The sequence below is a fragment of the Lissotriton helveticus genome, chromosome 2_2 (assembly GCF_964261635.1).
Source record: "Lissotriton helveticus chromosome 2_2, aLisHel1.1, whole genome shotgun sequence".
Lineage (NCBI taxonomy): Eukaryota > Metazoa > Chordata > Amphibia > Caudata > Salamandridae > Lissotriton > Lissotriton helveticus.
Genome location: NC_136060.1, coordinates 338,736,390 through 338,752,824, shown reverse-complemented (window position 1 = coordinate 338,752,824; position 16,435 = coordinate 338,736,390). Strand labels below are relative to the sequence as shown.

The 16,435-nt window shown below is 39.2% G+C and overlaps 1 protein-coding gene across 2 annotated transcripts in view; it reads left to right on the top strand.

Annotated features, from left to right (window-relative positions):
* Window positions 1–16,435, top strand: part of CRMP1 (collapsin response mediator protein 1) — a 211,069-nt gene that overhangs the window by 122,612 nt on the left and 72,022 nt on the right. For both annotated transcript variants that reach the window (XM_078678488.1, XM_078678489.1), the window contains exons 5-9: window positions 1,419–1,480; window positions 5,364–5,444; window positions 10,547–10,615; window positions 12,747–12,867; window positions 15,526–15,682. In XM_078678488.1, coding sequence (XP_078534614.1) covers window positions 1,419–1,480; window positions 5,364–5,444; window positions 10,547–10,615; window positions 12,747–12,867; window positions 15,526–15,682 — 490 coding nt within the window. The remainder of the gene's footprint in view (window positions 1–1,418; window positions 1,481–5,363; window positions 5,445–10,546; window positions 10,616–12,746; window positions 12,868–15,525; window positions 15,683–16,435) is intronic.

The window sequence follows — 16,435 nt, the reverse complement described above, 5'->3', positions numbered from 1 at the left end:
TTGCCACATTTTCTAACAATATATGAGGTTGTGTGACAGCTAAATAGGTGTTGTATTTTATAATTTTCTACAGCTGTGAAGACGATGTATGTCCAAGGCAGTGCTTAAAAAACGTAGTGCCCTGAAGAAATTGCCAAAAAGTTAAGTGGCAATGAAACATGTCGGCAAGTGGAGTATGGTTGGATAAGTAGTAACCACACTCACTTTTTTAATATTCCACAACCAACATTAAGGAGAAAGAATAACATTGGAGATCCGTGTTGCTTGTGGTATCTATGTTGTTTTGACTTCAATGTGTGTCATTTGTGGTTTGTTTACACTGCATGTATTTACAAACACTACCTTTGTTTGTTAATTTGGACACATTTTCTTTGGCTTGATAGCACCAAATGTAAATGTAAATGTATTGCGACTTATATAGCGCACGTATCACCCGAAGGTATCAAGGCGCTTGCTTAGGGAACCCGTCCTGGTATTCCCCTGTGAGATACCCCGGCAGGGTATCCACAAGGTGAAAGCCAGGCATCCCGCCGCGAGGGGCCGTAGTGGAGATTAAGCAAGCTATTGCCCAGAGTCACAGAGTGTGACCCCGTGAGTCGAGTAGGCACCGGAGCGAGAATTGTCGAGTCCGTGGAATTTTTAAGCCAGAGACCCGCCGAGGCGGGGAATCGAACCCTGGTCCACGGCCAATCTCAGCTTCCGGGTCTGCCGCCTCTAACCACTGAGCCACGCTTCTCCACACCAATGATGAGAACAGGGCAATCCTGGTGAGTACCTGCCAGGTTCCCGTTGGTGGTTCGCCCGTGAGGTGCCATCTCGCTCACACACACTTTTTTCCTTTTGTCTGAACGTGACACCTTGGTGTGTGTTGTTTGTTGTCTCACAGCTGTTATTTTAGGAAGAGGGTCTGGGCAATTTTAATCATGGCACAATGTGGATGTATCTCCTACCCCATCAATTGAAAGAGGGGAGGTGGTTGTAATGTTTTGCGATATATGATACACCATTAAGTTATAAATGTAATTAGTGCCTGGGGTATAGGTTCTTTTTTTGAAAAGTTTATGAGTGGAGGGCGACCTATGACCCCATTTCCCTCTTAGCTCCTTGTTGTCAGATATGCTAATAAAGTTTGCCAGCCATCAGCAACATTTTGACACACAGTCTAAAGCAGGTAAAAAAAACTAGTCAACATCGTATTCCGGAACATGAAGTGTAGGAGGCTAGTATGTGTGTGGTTTATAAAAACGTGTATATGAGAGATTTGTTAAAAATATGTACAATATATGTGTGCATAGAGGTTTATAAAATTATGGATTACATGTGTAAACTTATGTTTTAGTTTTTATTACACTTCTGCTTCATTATACACTTGTTTAATTTATTAGGATTGTATTACTAATAATTGTACTTCCATTTAGGTGTCAATTCCTTTCAAGTATACATGGCATACAAAGATCTCTACCAGATGTCTGATAGCCAGGTAACATATTAACCCACATGCATTTGTATTTGCTTTTACACTATATAACTTCACAAAGCTGGCGTCTAAATGATGCAATGCATACGTTAGTAATAATTTGATGATGCACATGTGATTATATTCAGAAGTTGTTGCCTGGTGGGCCTTGCCGTATGTAAGCTATATGGAAAAGAGTGCGTATTACCCCAAAATATGGAACAGCATCTCAATTTTAGTTACATTCCACATGAGCAAGTGTTTCGGATATATATCTTTACAGTTTTGCAGCTTGCAGGATTTCCATCTCTGGCACCACAATATTCTGATCTTAATGTAAGGCTGTGAGTGAACATTTTTACCCCTAGAGAAAAGAAATTGAAATCCTCGACCTCAGCATTGCAATCTGCCTCAGTGAGGCAGAAAGGCATTTCACATTCACTTTCTTATTATGTTTGAGGTCTCTGATTGACTGAAACTACTCTAAATCAGGGGTCGTACAACATGGCCAACCATGCTTGTTAGTTGCTGATGGTGTTTGGTTGGATACTACATCAAACTATTTCTCAAAAGGGATATCCTAAAACGGGTGGATCAGAAAAGGGGTCTACCAAGGAAAAATAGATTTGACCAAGAACACTTAAAAGTATACCACCTTCAATGTAGCTACAAAGAAATAGTTGTCATTTCATTTCCAAAGCAAATTCCAATATTCACACTTAATACTAATTCTAAGCTGTTGTCTGTCAATATTCTTTATCACAAGCGTATGAGAGATGCACAAGAGTACTTGCCAATGGCTGTGACGACCGTATAGGCCACACAAGCGTGGCTCAAGAAAGAGGTGAAAGGTCCACCTTTTTAAAATGCTTTATGGAACTTTGCAGGTAAACAGCTAAGAAAACCACCGGCTAGGCTTTTCCAAACTGTTCAATGAATTGTGAAAACTGATAAGTGTAATCGAAAGGGATACACTGCATTGTTCTAATATGCCCAATTCAAGCAAATATTTAGTAAATAGTAGGAAATGCGCAGATATAACCATAATTGCTTAATCTGTCCATAACCTTTATAATTTTAGAATAATATCTAGAACTACAAGTATTAACGCCCAAACCGAAAATTCCCAGATTTCCACGTCAAAATATCAATCAGTAAAACCCCTCATATTGTTCTATGTGTCTGAATCCTAATACATTTCAAATGCACAGTAAGTATTGTTGGGGAAAATGTAGTAAAAATAATAGGGACTTTAGGAATTATCAGACACAGCTAAGATATGTAAGCATGTCTTTCTGGAGTATACCCATTACAATATGATGACTGGATGTCCACCTGAAAAATAAACAGCTTAAATGTATGAATTGCAATGTTGCAGTCAACTGCGATTCACAAAAAATATAGATGTTTGGCTGCTGTTTTGGGAATGACAATGCAAAAGAACTGTGGCAAAATATTCAAAGGTTAGCTTCTATCAAGCTTGGAGTCACTTAGCAATAGCATGGGAAGTTGAGTGCACATTGGTCTCAAATAATCACCAATTATCCACCTTGATGCATGCCATCGCATTCAATCAATGTAATTCCTCTTTTCAGTAGCCAGGAGTAAGAATGGTTGTGCATGTGCAGTGAAAGCCATAGGTCTGGTGTGCCACTGGAACTAAGCTACACTTGACTGAAGAGGCCCAATCAGGCCTAAACTACTCTTGGATTGATTGTGCTCTGGTTTAGAGAGGATCTGTCTTGGCATGTCGGCCTGGGTTGTTCCTATTGGAGGAGGGGCAAGACAGATTTGCATATGGCTGGTTCTAAACTGAGGTGGCATGGTGGGCAAAGGAACCATGGGTTGAGTGAGTGCCAATGGCTATACTTACTGCAAGCATTCTTTTATTTTATTAAATACTTTATTTCGTTCAACAACCATAAAAGCAACATAAAATAAAAGTCACATTGGGTTAACTAACAATTAAATAAACTCAAAGCTGAAGTTTCCCGAACAGACAGTGCCATAGTAAAAAAATATTTGGTTTTTAGGTTTAAATAAAATCTGAATAAAAGCTTTCGCACTTTAAAACATACATTTGGAGGGGATGCTGTATAAATGCAATATTTTGTTAAAAGTGAGCATTTTCTTGGGCGATTATGTTTAGTGGTTCATTGAATGGTGGTGTGCTGCTGTAGCTAAGGTGTCATGATTACAGTCCACTTATATGATCAATGATTTGGTTCCGGCGTTTGCATAAGTATCCTGGTGCTAATAGGCCAGACTGATTCTAAAAAGTTTGCTATTGAGAAAACCACACAAGACCCCATATTGCAAGCATTCCACCGTCAACTTTTGTGTGTTTGATGCAACACCCTAAGTGGCCAAGGATATGTCCAGATGTACATCCCATTCTCACGGTGCCACTGTAACTAAGCTACACCCAAATGTAGAGTCCCAATCAGGGCGAAACTGGTCTTGGGTTACTTGTGCTCCAGTTCAGAGAGTACATTACCTGTCAGTTCCATCTGGACTGTTGATATTAAAGCAGGGTCAAGACTCATTTGCATGAGGCTGAGTCTAAACTGAGGTAGCTTGGTGGACAAAAGACCAATATGTTGGAATACTACTCCCAGAATTTGCTTGAGGGTAAACTTATTGCAAGCATTCTTCTCATCACCTTTTTGTGTGTTTGATGTAGTTGCCTAAGTGGCCATGGGTATGCCTAGACATGGGTTCCATGCTCACTGTGCCACAAGAACCAAGTAACACTCGACTGAAGTGCGAACTGGTATTGTGTTGCTTGTGTTCTGGTTTAGGAAGGAACTGGCTTGGCACTTTGGTCTGAACTGTTCCAGTTGGAGCAAGGTCAAGACTGATCTGCATATGACTGGGTCCATACTGAGGTGCATGATGTGCAAAGAACAATGGCTTGGAAGGCTTCCCTGGGAAATTGCCAGTAGAAAATCTTACTGCAAACATTCCTCCTGCTGGGAGCAAACCGTGGCCCTTGGATGCAATTTGCACCTATTCTCCAACCCAGCTTTAAGCAAATGTACATAATAGTCAACTGCTTGCAGCTTGATTTGAATGCATGGCATAACCAAGATCCTGTATGATTCTATTACACTGAATCCCCAAAGCTTCTATATCAGATGAGCACGCCTTTCAATAATGTGCAACTGATGTCAGGTGCGTCATGTGCGATCTTCACTGCCTATGTTACTATTTACTTTACCAAGCAAAGCCACGAAAGGTGACTTTGCATGGCTTAGCAAATGATAAAATGATTATGCTTTGGGGTTGCGCCAATGAAGTGACACAACCCTAATGCAAAACTTTAGTAAATGTGCCCCGTATTCCTTCAACCAACTAAAAACATCTTTTAAAAATTAATATCTGATTAACAGAAAGCATAATTTCAAAACTGTGATTTCAGTCGTCTTGGCTAGCAAAACATATTCAACCTCATGTAACTCTTACTGTATTTGGCTTTTCTATAAACGTTTCTAGATGGATTTTGGTGAAACCACAAAGGGATGAAAAGTTGGCTCAAATTGCTTAAGCTCATCAAAGTTTTCTGAAAATACATCCATCCTTTTTGCTGCAATTCTTTTCCTAGGGCCATTAACTCGTGGAAAATCATTTTTGGCACCCCCTAAAACATTTGTCCTCATGGACGAATCATCGCAAAACTCCACGAGCAAGTCTATGACTTTTCTTAAGAGAAGATTAATGTGTTCCTTTTGCTGACTGTTTTATGCATTATCTCTTAAAATAACCTCTGTTCTTATATCTGATTTAAACAATGACACGCAATCAGAATATAAGGACAATAGGTTTTGTTTGAAGAACATTATGATAAGTGAATAAGTACTGCATCTTACTCCTTATTGCAATTTATAATTTTTTAATTTGTTTTCAGCTTTATGAAGCTTTTACCTACCTGAAAGACCTTGGAGCAGTAATTCTGGTCCATGCGGAAAATGGTGATTTGATAGCTCAGGTGAGTGAATAGGAGTTCTGTTTCTCACTCAGATAGCCATGATACATTATTTGGTACACAGAAATTATTAAAAGAAATACAATGTTGGTGAATGCAAATCTCAAATATTTAATTTGACAAAATACCCTTCTGTTGAATCGTCAAGATGACATTTGTCAAATTGGAAATCTTTCTTCACGAAGTTGATAAACAATAAGGAAAACACTTTCCAATTCCTTGGACATTAGGAAGAATAAAGAGGAAACTAGCAGGAGAAGGATGAAGGAGAATGGATCTGAAGAGGTGAAAAACATAGTTATGAAAGGAATAAAATACAGAAGATCAACAGGCATAGAAAAGAAAACTAAGAAGGGAGAATGAGGGAGAGGGCAAATTTTAAAGCATGAGAGGGCAGCACGTGGTCCACTACAGGAAAAAAGATGGCAATTAACGAATATTTAACACAAAATGCATTCTCCAGGCTTGAACAAAGCTGACAACAGAAACCTGAATTATATCTAGTTTCAGGCTTCTGGACAATTTGATAGAAAGCTAACTCATCGGGCTGACATTTCAAGGTACTATAACACCCTTTTATTTAGTGGTGATTTCTTAGGCAGTTATTATTACTGGGCAGTTATTAATACTGGGTGTTAGACCTGCCATCCTTGGCGTGGTTTTCCCCCTAATTTTTTGTCTTCAGACCTCCTGTTTTTGCTGGCCTTGGGACTCTGCACACTTTTACCACTGTTGACCAGTGTGATGGTGCTTGTGCTCTCTTCTTGAAATATAGTAAGATTGGCTTACACACAATGGGCATACTTAATTTCGTTTAGGGGTATAGTTGACTGGCACTACCTGTGCCCAGGGCCTGTAAATTAAATGCTACCAGTGGGCTTTCTGCATTCCACCCACTTGTATAGCACTTTAAACATGTCTCAGGCCTACCATTACAGCCTGTGTTTGAAGTTTTAAACTACCATTTTGACCTAGCAAAAGACACAATTTTCCAGGTCCAAACCTTTCTATTTAATACATACAAATCACCATTAGGCAGGTCCTGGACAGCCTGGAGGGTAGGGTGCATAGCATTAAAAACTTTAAGTTTTACGTGTCCTGGTAGTGAAAACCCTTAACATAATTTTTCACTACTGCAAGACATTTCTCTCCCATAGGATAACATTTGGGTTGCCTTATTACATTTAATAAGCTGTAACTTCCAAATGGAACCAGCTAAATCATCAATGTTTGGTGTCTTTTGAAGTGAAATGAAAAATCCTAACCTAATGAAGTCAGATTTCAAATGACAATTTGAAAATGTTACTTTTAGAAATTTGTCATTTTCCTGCCTTAACCATTTGATGCCTGCAGCCTGTCTTTGGGTTACATTACTAGGTACAGTTAACAGTTGACAATTGAGCTTGGTGCATTCCTGCTAGACAGCCACACACAATAGGGAGTTCAGATGTGCCTGGAAGGTCCATTACTATCAAGATGGGAGGGAAAAGCTGGGTGCAGCGCCACTTAAATTTGAATAGGCTGTGTCCTGCCTCCACAAAAAGGGCTGCCTACCCCTGTAGTTAGTCTAGAGCCAGAGGAATGAAAGCACTTTTGCACTTCATAGGCATGCCTCTAGATGCCTCTCCCATTTCAAAGGCAGAACTAGGTATACATATTGGGCCTCAGACACAAACTCTTCAGTACACTTCTGGACCTGTGGTTACTCTGCCAGGAAGAAGGACTGCTATACTGCTGAAAGGTCTGCCATTCTGCTGGACAGTTGCTCTGAATGACTGCTAACCTGGCTGCTGCCCTATTGCCTGGGTAAGAAGGACTGGTCCTGCATCTGTTGAACTGAGGAATCCAAAGTGACTCTAAGAGTTGGCTGGCTTCTTGACATGAGCCTCAGGGACCGTAGGCTCCCACAACATGGATCCCAGCACCTGGACTCTGCCATCTGTGAGTTGACCCTGCCAAGTAGTGCCACTACAGTCCTGGATTATTTAAAATGGGCCTAAGGTGCTCTGCCAGCCTCTGTAGACTCAGCAGAACTCCCACATATCCTCTGCTGTGCAGCGCATCCAGAGCAGAACTGATGCATTGTTGCTGTTGCGTGGATTGCCCCCCTTGGCAAAGAACCACACCAACCTTGCACCCACCTTGGAACTGCTGCTGTGCAACGCATTTTCAGTGCAGGCCCTCGCATCCCTCAATGACGGCAGGCTCGAAGAAGAAAAGGTACCTCGCACTGCAACCTCGTTGCATGTCACAACCAACGCATTGCCTCTGCTGCGTGGCGCATCTTCAACGCAGACCCTTGCAGTGCTCCACAAACCAGGATTACAGTTACTTTGTTTAGCAGGCATAACTGGGTCCATGTAGCCAGCACACGCTCCAGCATAGTCGGCCTACACTTGTGACTTTGTCCCGATCTTGTGCAACCAGATGTCCACAGTTATCGCTTTGTGCTTTTTGGCACTTTTTTCTCTGAAATCTTTAACATTGCATTTCTCTGGTTCTACTAACTGGATTTGTCATTTTGGGCTTGTTTTAATTTTTAGATGTTACTCTATTTTTTAACTTGGTGTGGAATCCTTTTTGTGTGATGTTATTCACTTTATTACTATTTGAAGTGTTGCAAAAAGACTTTACACTTTGTCTCCAGATGAAGCCTACCAGAGGGTTGGGTACAGGTTAATATATGGTTGGCTTGGCCCTCACTCTTGCAAGGATTGTAGTTGCTGCTTGACTAGGGCTCACACCTCAGTTAACCAGTAACCCAATTTCTTACACTGGGGATTTCATGGCACTCGGACAGCCATTCTAGAAAAGAAGGTGCTCTTCAACTGTTAGATGCCAGCAGTCTCTGTCCTGGGGGAGGAGGCACAGGGACAGTTAGAGTTTAGAGCAAAGGAGAGGTTAGTGGACTTTCCAACCGTTTCTAGTGGCTGAATTCCCCGGTATAGCTTATTTTAAAGCCCTGATTTAAAGAATGTTTTGACAACTTGCTGTTTTGGTTGTTCTCTTAAGACGTGCTAGCATTCTGGAGCCTGGGGTCCAGTTGCAGTGCTTAGATGCTTGAAGTTTTGCCTCTTTCTATTATAGGGCTCTTGTTTGATCAGACGTCTTGGTCCTTGCATATTGAGGGACAGCTTCTGCAGTATTCACAGGGCCATTAATAGGTTCTTGTGCGTTTCATGTGATGAGCAATTGGTCATTACTTTGCAGGAACAATTGGATATTTTTGAGCTTGACTTGTGGGTTCCCTTGGCCACTCTGGCAATTTGAGGGAGAATGCTATTTCTGAGAGTAAAAATGGGACTGTTCCTAACACATTGGCTAGTCCTCAACACTCCCTAATACAAACACCTCTGTTTTACCAGCAGTAAGGCAGAGATGTTTTCGTTTGTCTAGCTGGAAAAGTTATAGAGAATGAGTATGGTTGGCTTCCAGGAAGGAATAACTGAATCTCAGGGTTGTTTGACTACTTCCAGAGGTGTTGATATGCTAGTCCATTATTGCGACCATCGGGCACACATACTTGGTAAGAGGGAGAATGTTTAGCCACAGGGCATCACAACCCACATGAAACCTTTGTAGTGGGAGGTTTTTAATATGATTCATTACAATTTCCTGACTGCAGTTTACGAGGTATAATTATCATAACCCCATGAAGTAGCAATAGTGCTACTGTTAAGAGAATATGGGGGAAGGCAGAAGAAATGTGATTATTGTTAGGCTAGAATGTGAGATACACCTCACAGCAGTAACAGTGGATGAGTAATGATTCCCAAGGTATTGAGAATATGCAGCCTATTCACAGATAGATTGTAAGGGGGTCTACATACTACACAGATATATGATGTAATGCCTGTGAAAGAATCTAATATTGCCTACTCTCCAGAAATGGCCCTCTTAAATAGGTAACTGATTTGCCTCATCATATAAAATCACTTTTTCCAAATGAGGAAAAATATATATGCCTAGAACATTTTGTATTTTAGATGATGTTTTAAGTGCAAATTGTGTGCATACTATATGGTTAAACTAGTGCTATAGAATTAGCGCTCAAAACTGTATACAATGTTTGAAGATGCATTCCTCCTGACAGTAGTTACTTATACAACCTCTGGTTGTTATACAGCAGTAATGGCCAGTTCCTGTGCATCAGTCTCATTTCCTCAAGCTTCAGGTAATGTGAATGTCTAACTAAATGGAACCGCTTGCTGAGTAACAAAGGTTGGGCACTGTGTGTTTCATGGCCACTTGTTTATCCCCATATGAGATTAAGGAGCTGCTGCATCCACTATATGTTTATGCCTACAGATATCAACATGTAATTAGATTCCACTCACATGAATCATTATATGGATTATTTTATGTGCAGAATCATTGCTGTCATGCTAGCATTGAGCCATCTGCCTTTCTATCATGAACACTGTAACTCTTCTTCTTCACTGATCGTGCCCACAAACCTTGTGTTCTCCATCTATAAGTCTATGAGCACTGCACTGGATATCTCACTTCTCTTTTAATTATTTAGGTAGTTTTACTTTCACTAATAGTAAATTTGTAATGTTAACAATGCCAATTGTCAATTGCAACTCACAACCAGTGTAACTGTTTTGGGCATGTGCATGGATCATTTTGGAATGAAACAATAGAGTACTTCAGTCTCCGAAGGTGATTACTAAATCCATTCATCTAATCACCCCGACATTGCATCATCTCCAGTTTTTATGTCGATTACCCTATTCCAAAAGCAAGCCTCAAATTCGTTATCACGGCAGAGTTTATGTCGCTGCTAGTTTCCCTTCTGCGATTCACGTGTACTCAACAGCGTTTCAAAGGAATGCATTTTTATTTTTTCCTGAACCTAGATTATGACTACCCATACTAATTACCACACACATTAAAGCTGCAATTTGCTAACTCTGTCTACAGACATTTTATGAGGTCTTCTAGTCTGAGGGCCTACACTGTCTTTAATGAGTTCAACTTCTATTGTTAAGTTTACTTGATTACATTGGCAGGTGGTTTTGGGGCAGCTTGAAAGAGTGTTGTGCCTGATAAAATATTAGAAATTGTTATCATAACTTTGAGTATGTGTTTCTCATCTGCAGGAGCAAAAACGAATATTGGAGATGGGAATTACAGGACCAGAGGGACATGCCTTAAGCAGGCCGGAAGAGGTAACCTATTTTTGTTGTCTTTATATCATAAATGGATGGCATTTTTAATATATCTCCACATTTATTGTTTTACTGGTTTTTTTGTTGGAAATGACCATCTTTTGCATGGCATTCCCCTTGGTTTTTGCCTTCTTTTGTGGAACCCGTTTTTGTCTGCCTTAGGACTCTGCGCACTTTACTCCTACTAACCCGTGGTGAAGTGCAGGTGCTCTCTCTTCTAAACACGACCAAATTGACATATATCTAATTGGCACATTTAATTTACTTATACATTCCTAGCATAGGGTAATACAAGTACCCATGACCTGTAAATTAAATGGTATTAGTGGGGTGCAGCCCTCGTTGTGCCATCCACTAAAGTAGCACTTTCAAACAAGTCTTGAGGTCTGCCATTGCAGCCTGGGTGTGCAGTTTTAAAACTGCCATTCCCTACCCTTTGGGTAGGCCCTGAATGCTCAAAGGGCGGGGTACATGATATTTAAAAAGTGGGACATGTATAATTTATATTTTACATGCCCTGGTGGTAAAGGGCCTACAAAGTTGTTTTCACTGTGGCAAAGCTGTTTCTCCTATAGGTTAAAACCTGTTTACATTACCCTTTATAAGTGCTACGGGTCTCATTTTAATAATTTGAAATCCAACTGATTTTATATTACTATTTTGGAAATGGCACTTTTAGAAAGTTGTCATTTAACTGCCTAAAACAAAAAGGCTTTTCTTCCAGTGTCCATCTGTCACCTGACCCGCTGACGATTCCCAAGGGGTGGGATGTGTATTACTTGCAGACAGTGAACAAAAGGCAGTTGTAGACCCTATTTGCGATGTATATGTTTGTTTATCAATACCGACAGTCTCCTCCATGGGTTTTCTGTGTGATTCACACGAGCCCTAATCCTAAATGTCACTGTTGTCCATGTCAACAATATAGGGGTTTAGGTGCTTTTTATTGTTTGCTGTGATGAGTTAAAATTCTTTTTAATCATATTTTATAATTATGAGTTTTCCTACTAAAACATTAATCATTTATTAATTGAACCTTTTTTGTTGCGCAGCATTGGCTATTGGGAGCAGACGCTATTATTTAGGTTCAGATCTGGTACAGCACTCAATTTGTTGTGTTTCCGATTGGTTAGTTTGTGGTGATTTTTTCAAACAAATATTGCTGCATTTGACCTTTTTTGTAAATTTTATGAATTATTTAGTCCAAGATTTTTAATTTCTCTTTTAAAGCAGAAACATTTTTTAGAAGTTGTAGACCTACTGTACATTTTATACAGTACTTAATTGATGAGGAGGCCTGCAAGACTATTGGGTCTTTTCTTCAATGTATTATGTGTTATTGTAATTCCACACACGGCTAAATATGAATGTAAAATTATTGTTTTAACTGTTTGTACTTTTATTATTAATAATAGATAATAAATATTATTTTTAGAAATTTAGATTGACAACTTCCTATATTATGATACTATATCACTATAGGTTGGGGCTATTGTGATTATATTGTTCATGACACACTAGGGGTGTAAAGTGATATGAGGGCCTCATCAAATGTATCTCTATCTACCTGATTCTATATATTTACAATTTAATGCATTGGTGTTAGTAGTGTGGGTGTAGTAAATGTACTTTTCCTTTTCATAAGAAAAAGCACTGACCGGACAATGATTTATTGAATGTTGTTGCATATCAGCAAGCCGGGGTCATAGCACACACCACCCCCCTGAGTAGGCCTTGGACTGCTCTGCTTACAGACTTGTTACTTGTGAAGGACTCGCGTTCTTCACAACTAATAACTCAATTTCTTACAGTAAGCAAAATTCCCCTCTTTAAAATGGTGGTGTAATGTGTATTCCCTGCATTTTCACTGTATGGATAAAATACATCTATGATCCAAATGACATAGTAGTTTTATTTATATTGTGCTACATATTTATCTAAGACCCTGTAGTGCATTTGTCTGTATCCAGTAGACTCTCAAACTCACTTTTGTACTGTTGTGGCAAATATGTGCTATAGTCTGCACTGCCAAATAAGTGGATATCTAAATGTATTTACAGGATTGTTTTATTTAAAAACCAATAGTAGAATCTGAGAAAAATTTTTTTTTTCATCATTCACTTTTTCTCAGCTGGAAGCCGAGGCTGCTTTTCGTGCCATCACTCTTGCAGGACGTATCAACTGTCCAGTCTATATCACTAAAGTGATGAGTAAGAGTGCCGCAGATGTAATTGCTCATGCTCGGAAAAAAGGTACTCTCACTGTTGTTTTCTATGTAAAGTAGGCTAACCATTTTGAGACACTGAATGATAAAATCCAGTTTTCATAATATCCACATTGAATTTACATAAAACCAATTTTAAGATTATGTACTTGGGCCGAGTTTATATGCAAGTGCGTCATTCATTCAGAATCTTGACCAGATTTTACTATTCTTTTAGCTCTAGAAACAAAACCTTGCTTCAAAGTTACGCATTGAACTGTACATTTTAAAACACTACAACACTAGCATGTGTCACAATACTGAAAAAACTCATAGACAAAGTCACTCACTTCAAGAAACACATGAGGTCCAGTTACTTTCTATTTAGTTAATTCTTATTTATTATTTACTACTCCACCATCTTTGAATGTATGTTACCAACCTGGCTTTGTGGAAATCTCATGTAAACTGATACAGAAAAAAAACAAATATGATTAGTTCTCTACAAATCTCCTCTCACAACTGTGCCTTATTAATGAATTTGCTCAAGAGAAGATGAACTAGAATATCATGTACATCATGTGCCTTTAACGTTATATACATATTAAATGGACCCTAAACGTAACACCATATGTTAACTATTGTATTATATTGTAGAGTCTGAAAAACTGCATCATGTATGTAAATGTTCAACAAAATATTCTATCAAATGCACCTACTTACTGAAATGTGATGTATAAGTGACTGGGTACATTGAAATAAATACATAACGATAATATGAACCAACAAAGTTGCCTAATAATTTAAACAAAAATAAATTAACAGAAAAAATAAAGCAATTAAAAAAACACAAATTCAAACCCATACCTCTTAAATTATGCTTCAATTCATCTTTTAGTCAAATGATCTATTTATCATTTAAGCAGAAAACTATTTTCTTGAGCAGGATAGAACTTACTGCTATATATTCATATTCCCTCCCTAACTGGAACATTTACTTTTGAAAGATATAGACCTAGTTATGTAGGGTTATTAGGTGTCCTATAGTTATATCCAAAATATTTATACATATATTAGTGTCTGCGCCCCATTTCACAATTTGGCACAATTGATGCAATGTATGCTATTATTCACATCTGGCTGAGGCACATAAACACCTCAATTTAAAGAAGCATTTTGTCTGATCTTAAAATCATTCACATGTGACTTCCATTCAAGAAAGCAGATGCTGATCTGGATCTAAGAGAAACCGTAGACCCATCACTAGTGTCTCATACCCATGAAATATACTAGAGAAGCGTGTGTCAGGCCAACTGAATTCATTTATTTGTTTATTTGGTTAGTCTCAATGCTACCTGAAAAGCGTCCAGGCTCTCAAAGGGAAAGATATGCAGTGTACACACAATACCAGCTATAGACAAGACGAGCAGCTAAATTAAAATACACAAGAGAAAAATTAAAACAATATGAAGGTTGTCTGAGCACTCAAGATACTTTTATATTTTCCTGGGGTGGCAAAGCAGATTGTGTCACATTTCAGGTGTCAAATACCAGAACACGCATCCACCAACATACTTTTTCTTTATCTAAGGGATATGACAAGAAGGCTGATATTCTGATGTCAATGCGGCAGTGTGAGTATATTTGAACATCATCAACATGCAGAGAATGCATCTCCAAGTATCAACTTGTAGGCCCCTTGCCAGGACATAGATCTGGCAGGGTACAGAACAAAAATTCCTCAGAACCATAAACAACACTGTCCAATGTATTGACAAAAAACGAAATTCCTACTAGTGCAACTTCATATGACTATGATATTCTCCTCATTCCAACACAATCAAATGGAATTTGATTACGTTGTACTAAATTGGTTCACATCATACACACAAACTGTTTTCAATAAGTTCTTATTGGAAATTGAACCTTCAGTTTCAAATCTCACCCTTTTATGAGGCACAATGCATGATAATGGCCCTGACTCTACAACATATAGGCCGAGATGCTAGGAAAACATGTTATCTCATTTCACCAACATGCATAAAATGCCTAGGTGTAACTAAGATTGCACTGTGCAAACATCCTCTAAAAACGGGCACAAATTAACCACATGAACATGTAGCTTCCCTCAAATCATCTTCTTTCCAAAACAAAACTACAAGCTTTCAACTGATTGGATCATCCATTTGAGTAAACTTAGTATCTCACCTAGATTTGCCAACTTGACAAAATCCTGAGCCTTCTTCCTAAGCTTCAAACCAAACATACATCCACAAACCTGTGCAATGCACGTAGGGACTGAGACCCATCTACAAAACTCATTCTCTTCTATCTCACAGAACCGCAATGGTTCTTGTGTATATCAGATGGACTGCAGACTGTAATGTTATTACGAATGATGAATGCCACATTGATATTGTGCAATATTTATAGTGCAGTTGGAGTGTGATGATATGAGGTGGTTTACACTTTCTGCCTTCAGTCATCAGCACAAAGTATCTGAATGCTTAACCTTCTATTTTGTTTAACATGAAAAATTGAGTTATGAAGGCGTTGCATCAAAAAAACAATTTCTGTGTCTCTAGACCCCAATACACCATCTGTGCTTCAGTTTTTTATTGATGTCTAATTCAGAACACAGTTCTAAAGAAGCTATTGATTTATGTAACACTGGAAAGCTGACAAACCTGTATGTCATTACCTTAAGGTGCATTGGTTTTTGGAGAACCTATAACTGCAAGCCTTGGAACAGATGGAACACATTATTGGAGCAAAAACTGGGCCAAGGCAGCAGCTTTTGTCACATCACCACCTCTCAGTCCTGATCCTACCACACCCGATCATCTGAACTCCCTCTTGGCATGGTAATATTCTTCAATTTTCTAAGAATTGTTTTTCCTGGTCAGAAGCGGCCCGTGGTTGGAGTGCTGCCAGGCGCTGGTGTGGGGTGGGGGAGGGCAGGGTAGGGGGTAGTAAACTCCAGAATACGCCTGCACAGAGGTAAGTACACAAACAAATAAGTAAAGTGAATTTTGTTGCTCGCACTGCATCGCCAAATGTACCCTGCACCCCCTGCCTCACGTCAGTGCCCAGCAGCACTCCTACCACAGGCTGCTACTGTTCCTGGTTTGAGTTGTTATTTGATGTGCAAAAGAGATTATGGGGTAATTAATGCATAAAACTAATTTCATTATTAGCGTTAATTAAAAATGTGTGACATTTGTTTTAGTGATTTTCAGTGCAGTTGTGAATTTTGGATGTGCACCGATGTCTCTGGTTTGAAAAAACGAGCTTTGACGAGCTTCCCACCCATTCATTTTCTTCTGAGGTGCTGAAAACCCTACATTGGCTATGAGTGATTGTTAGAATCATTTATAAATCTCTCTGCATCATGTTTTGTGGCTACCAATTTGGCCCTCTCTATCTCCATCGATGTGAAATTGAGTTGTTGGTTGACTGGGGTGTGAGCCCCGGTCAAACAGCAACCAGGGCTCACACCCCAGGATGAGGCACAAGCCAACCCTAATTTAACCTGTGCTCAATCCTCTGGTAGCTTGGCATAGAACAGTCAGGCCTAATTTAGAGGCAATGTGTAAAGTATTTTTGCAAATGTCTGA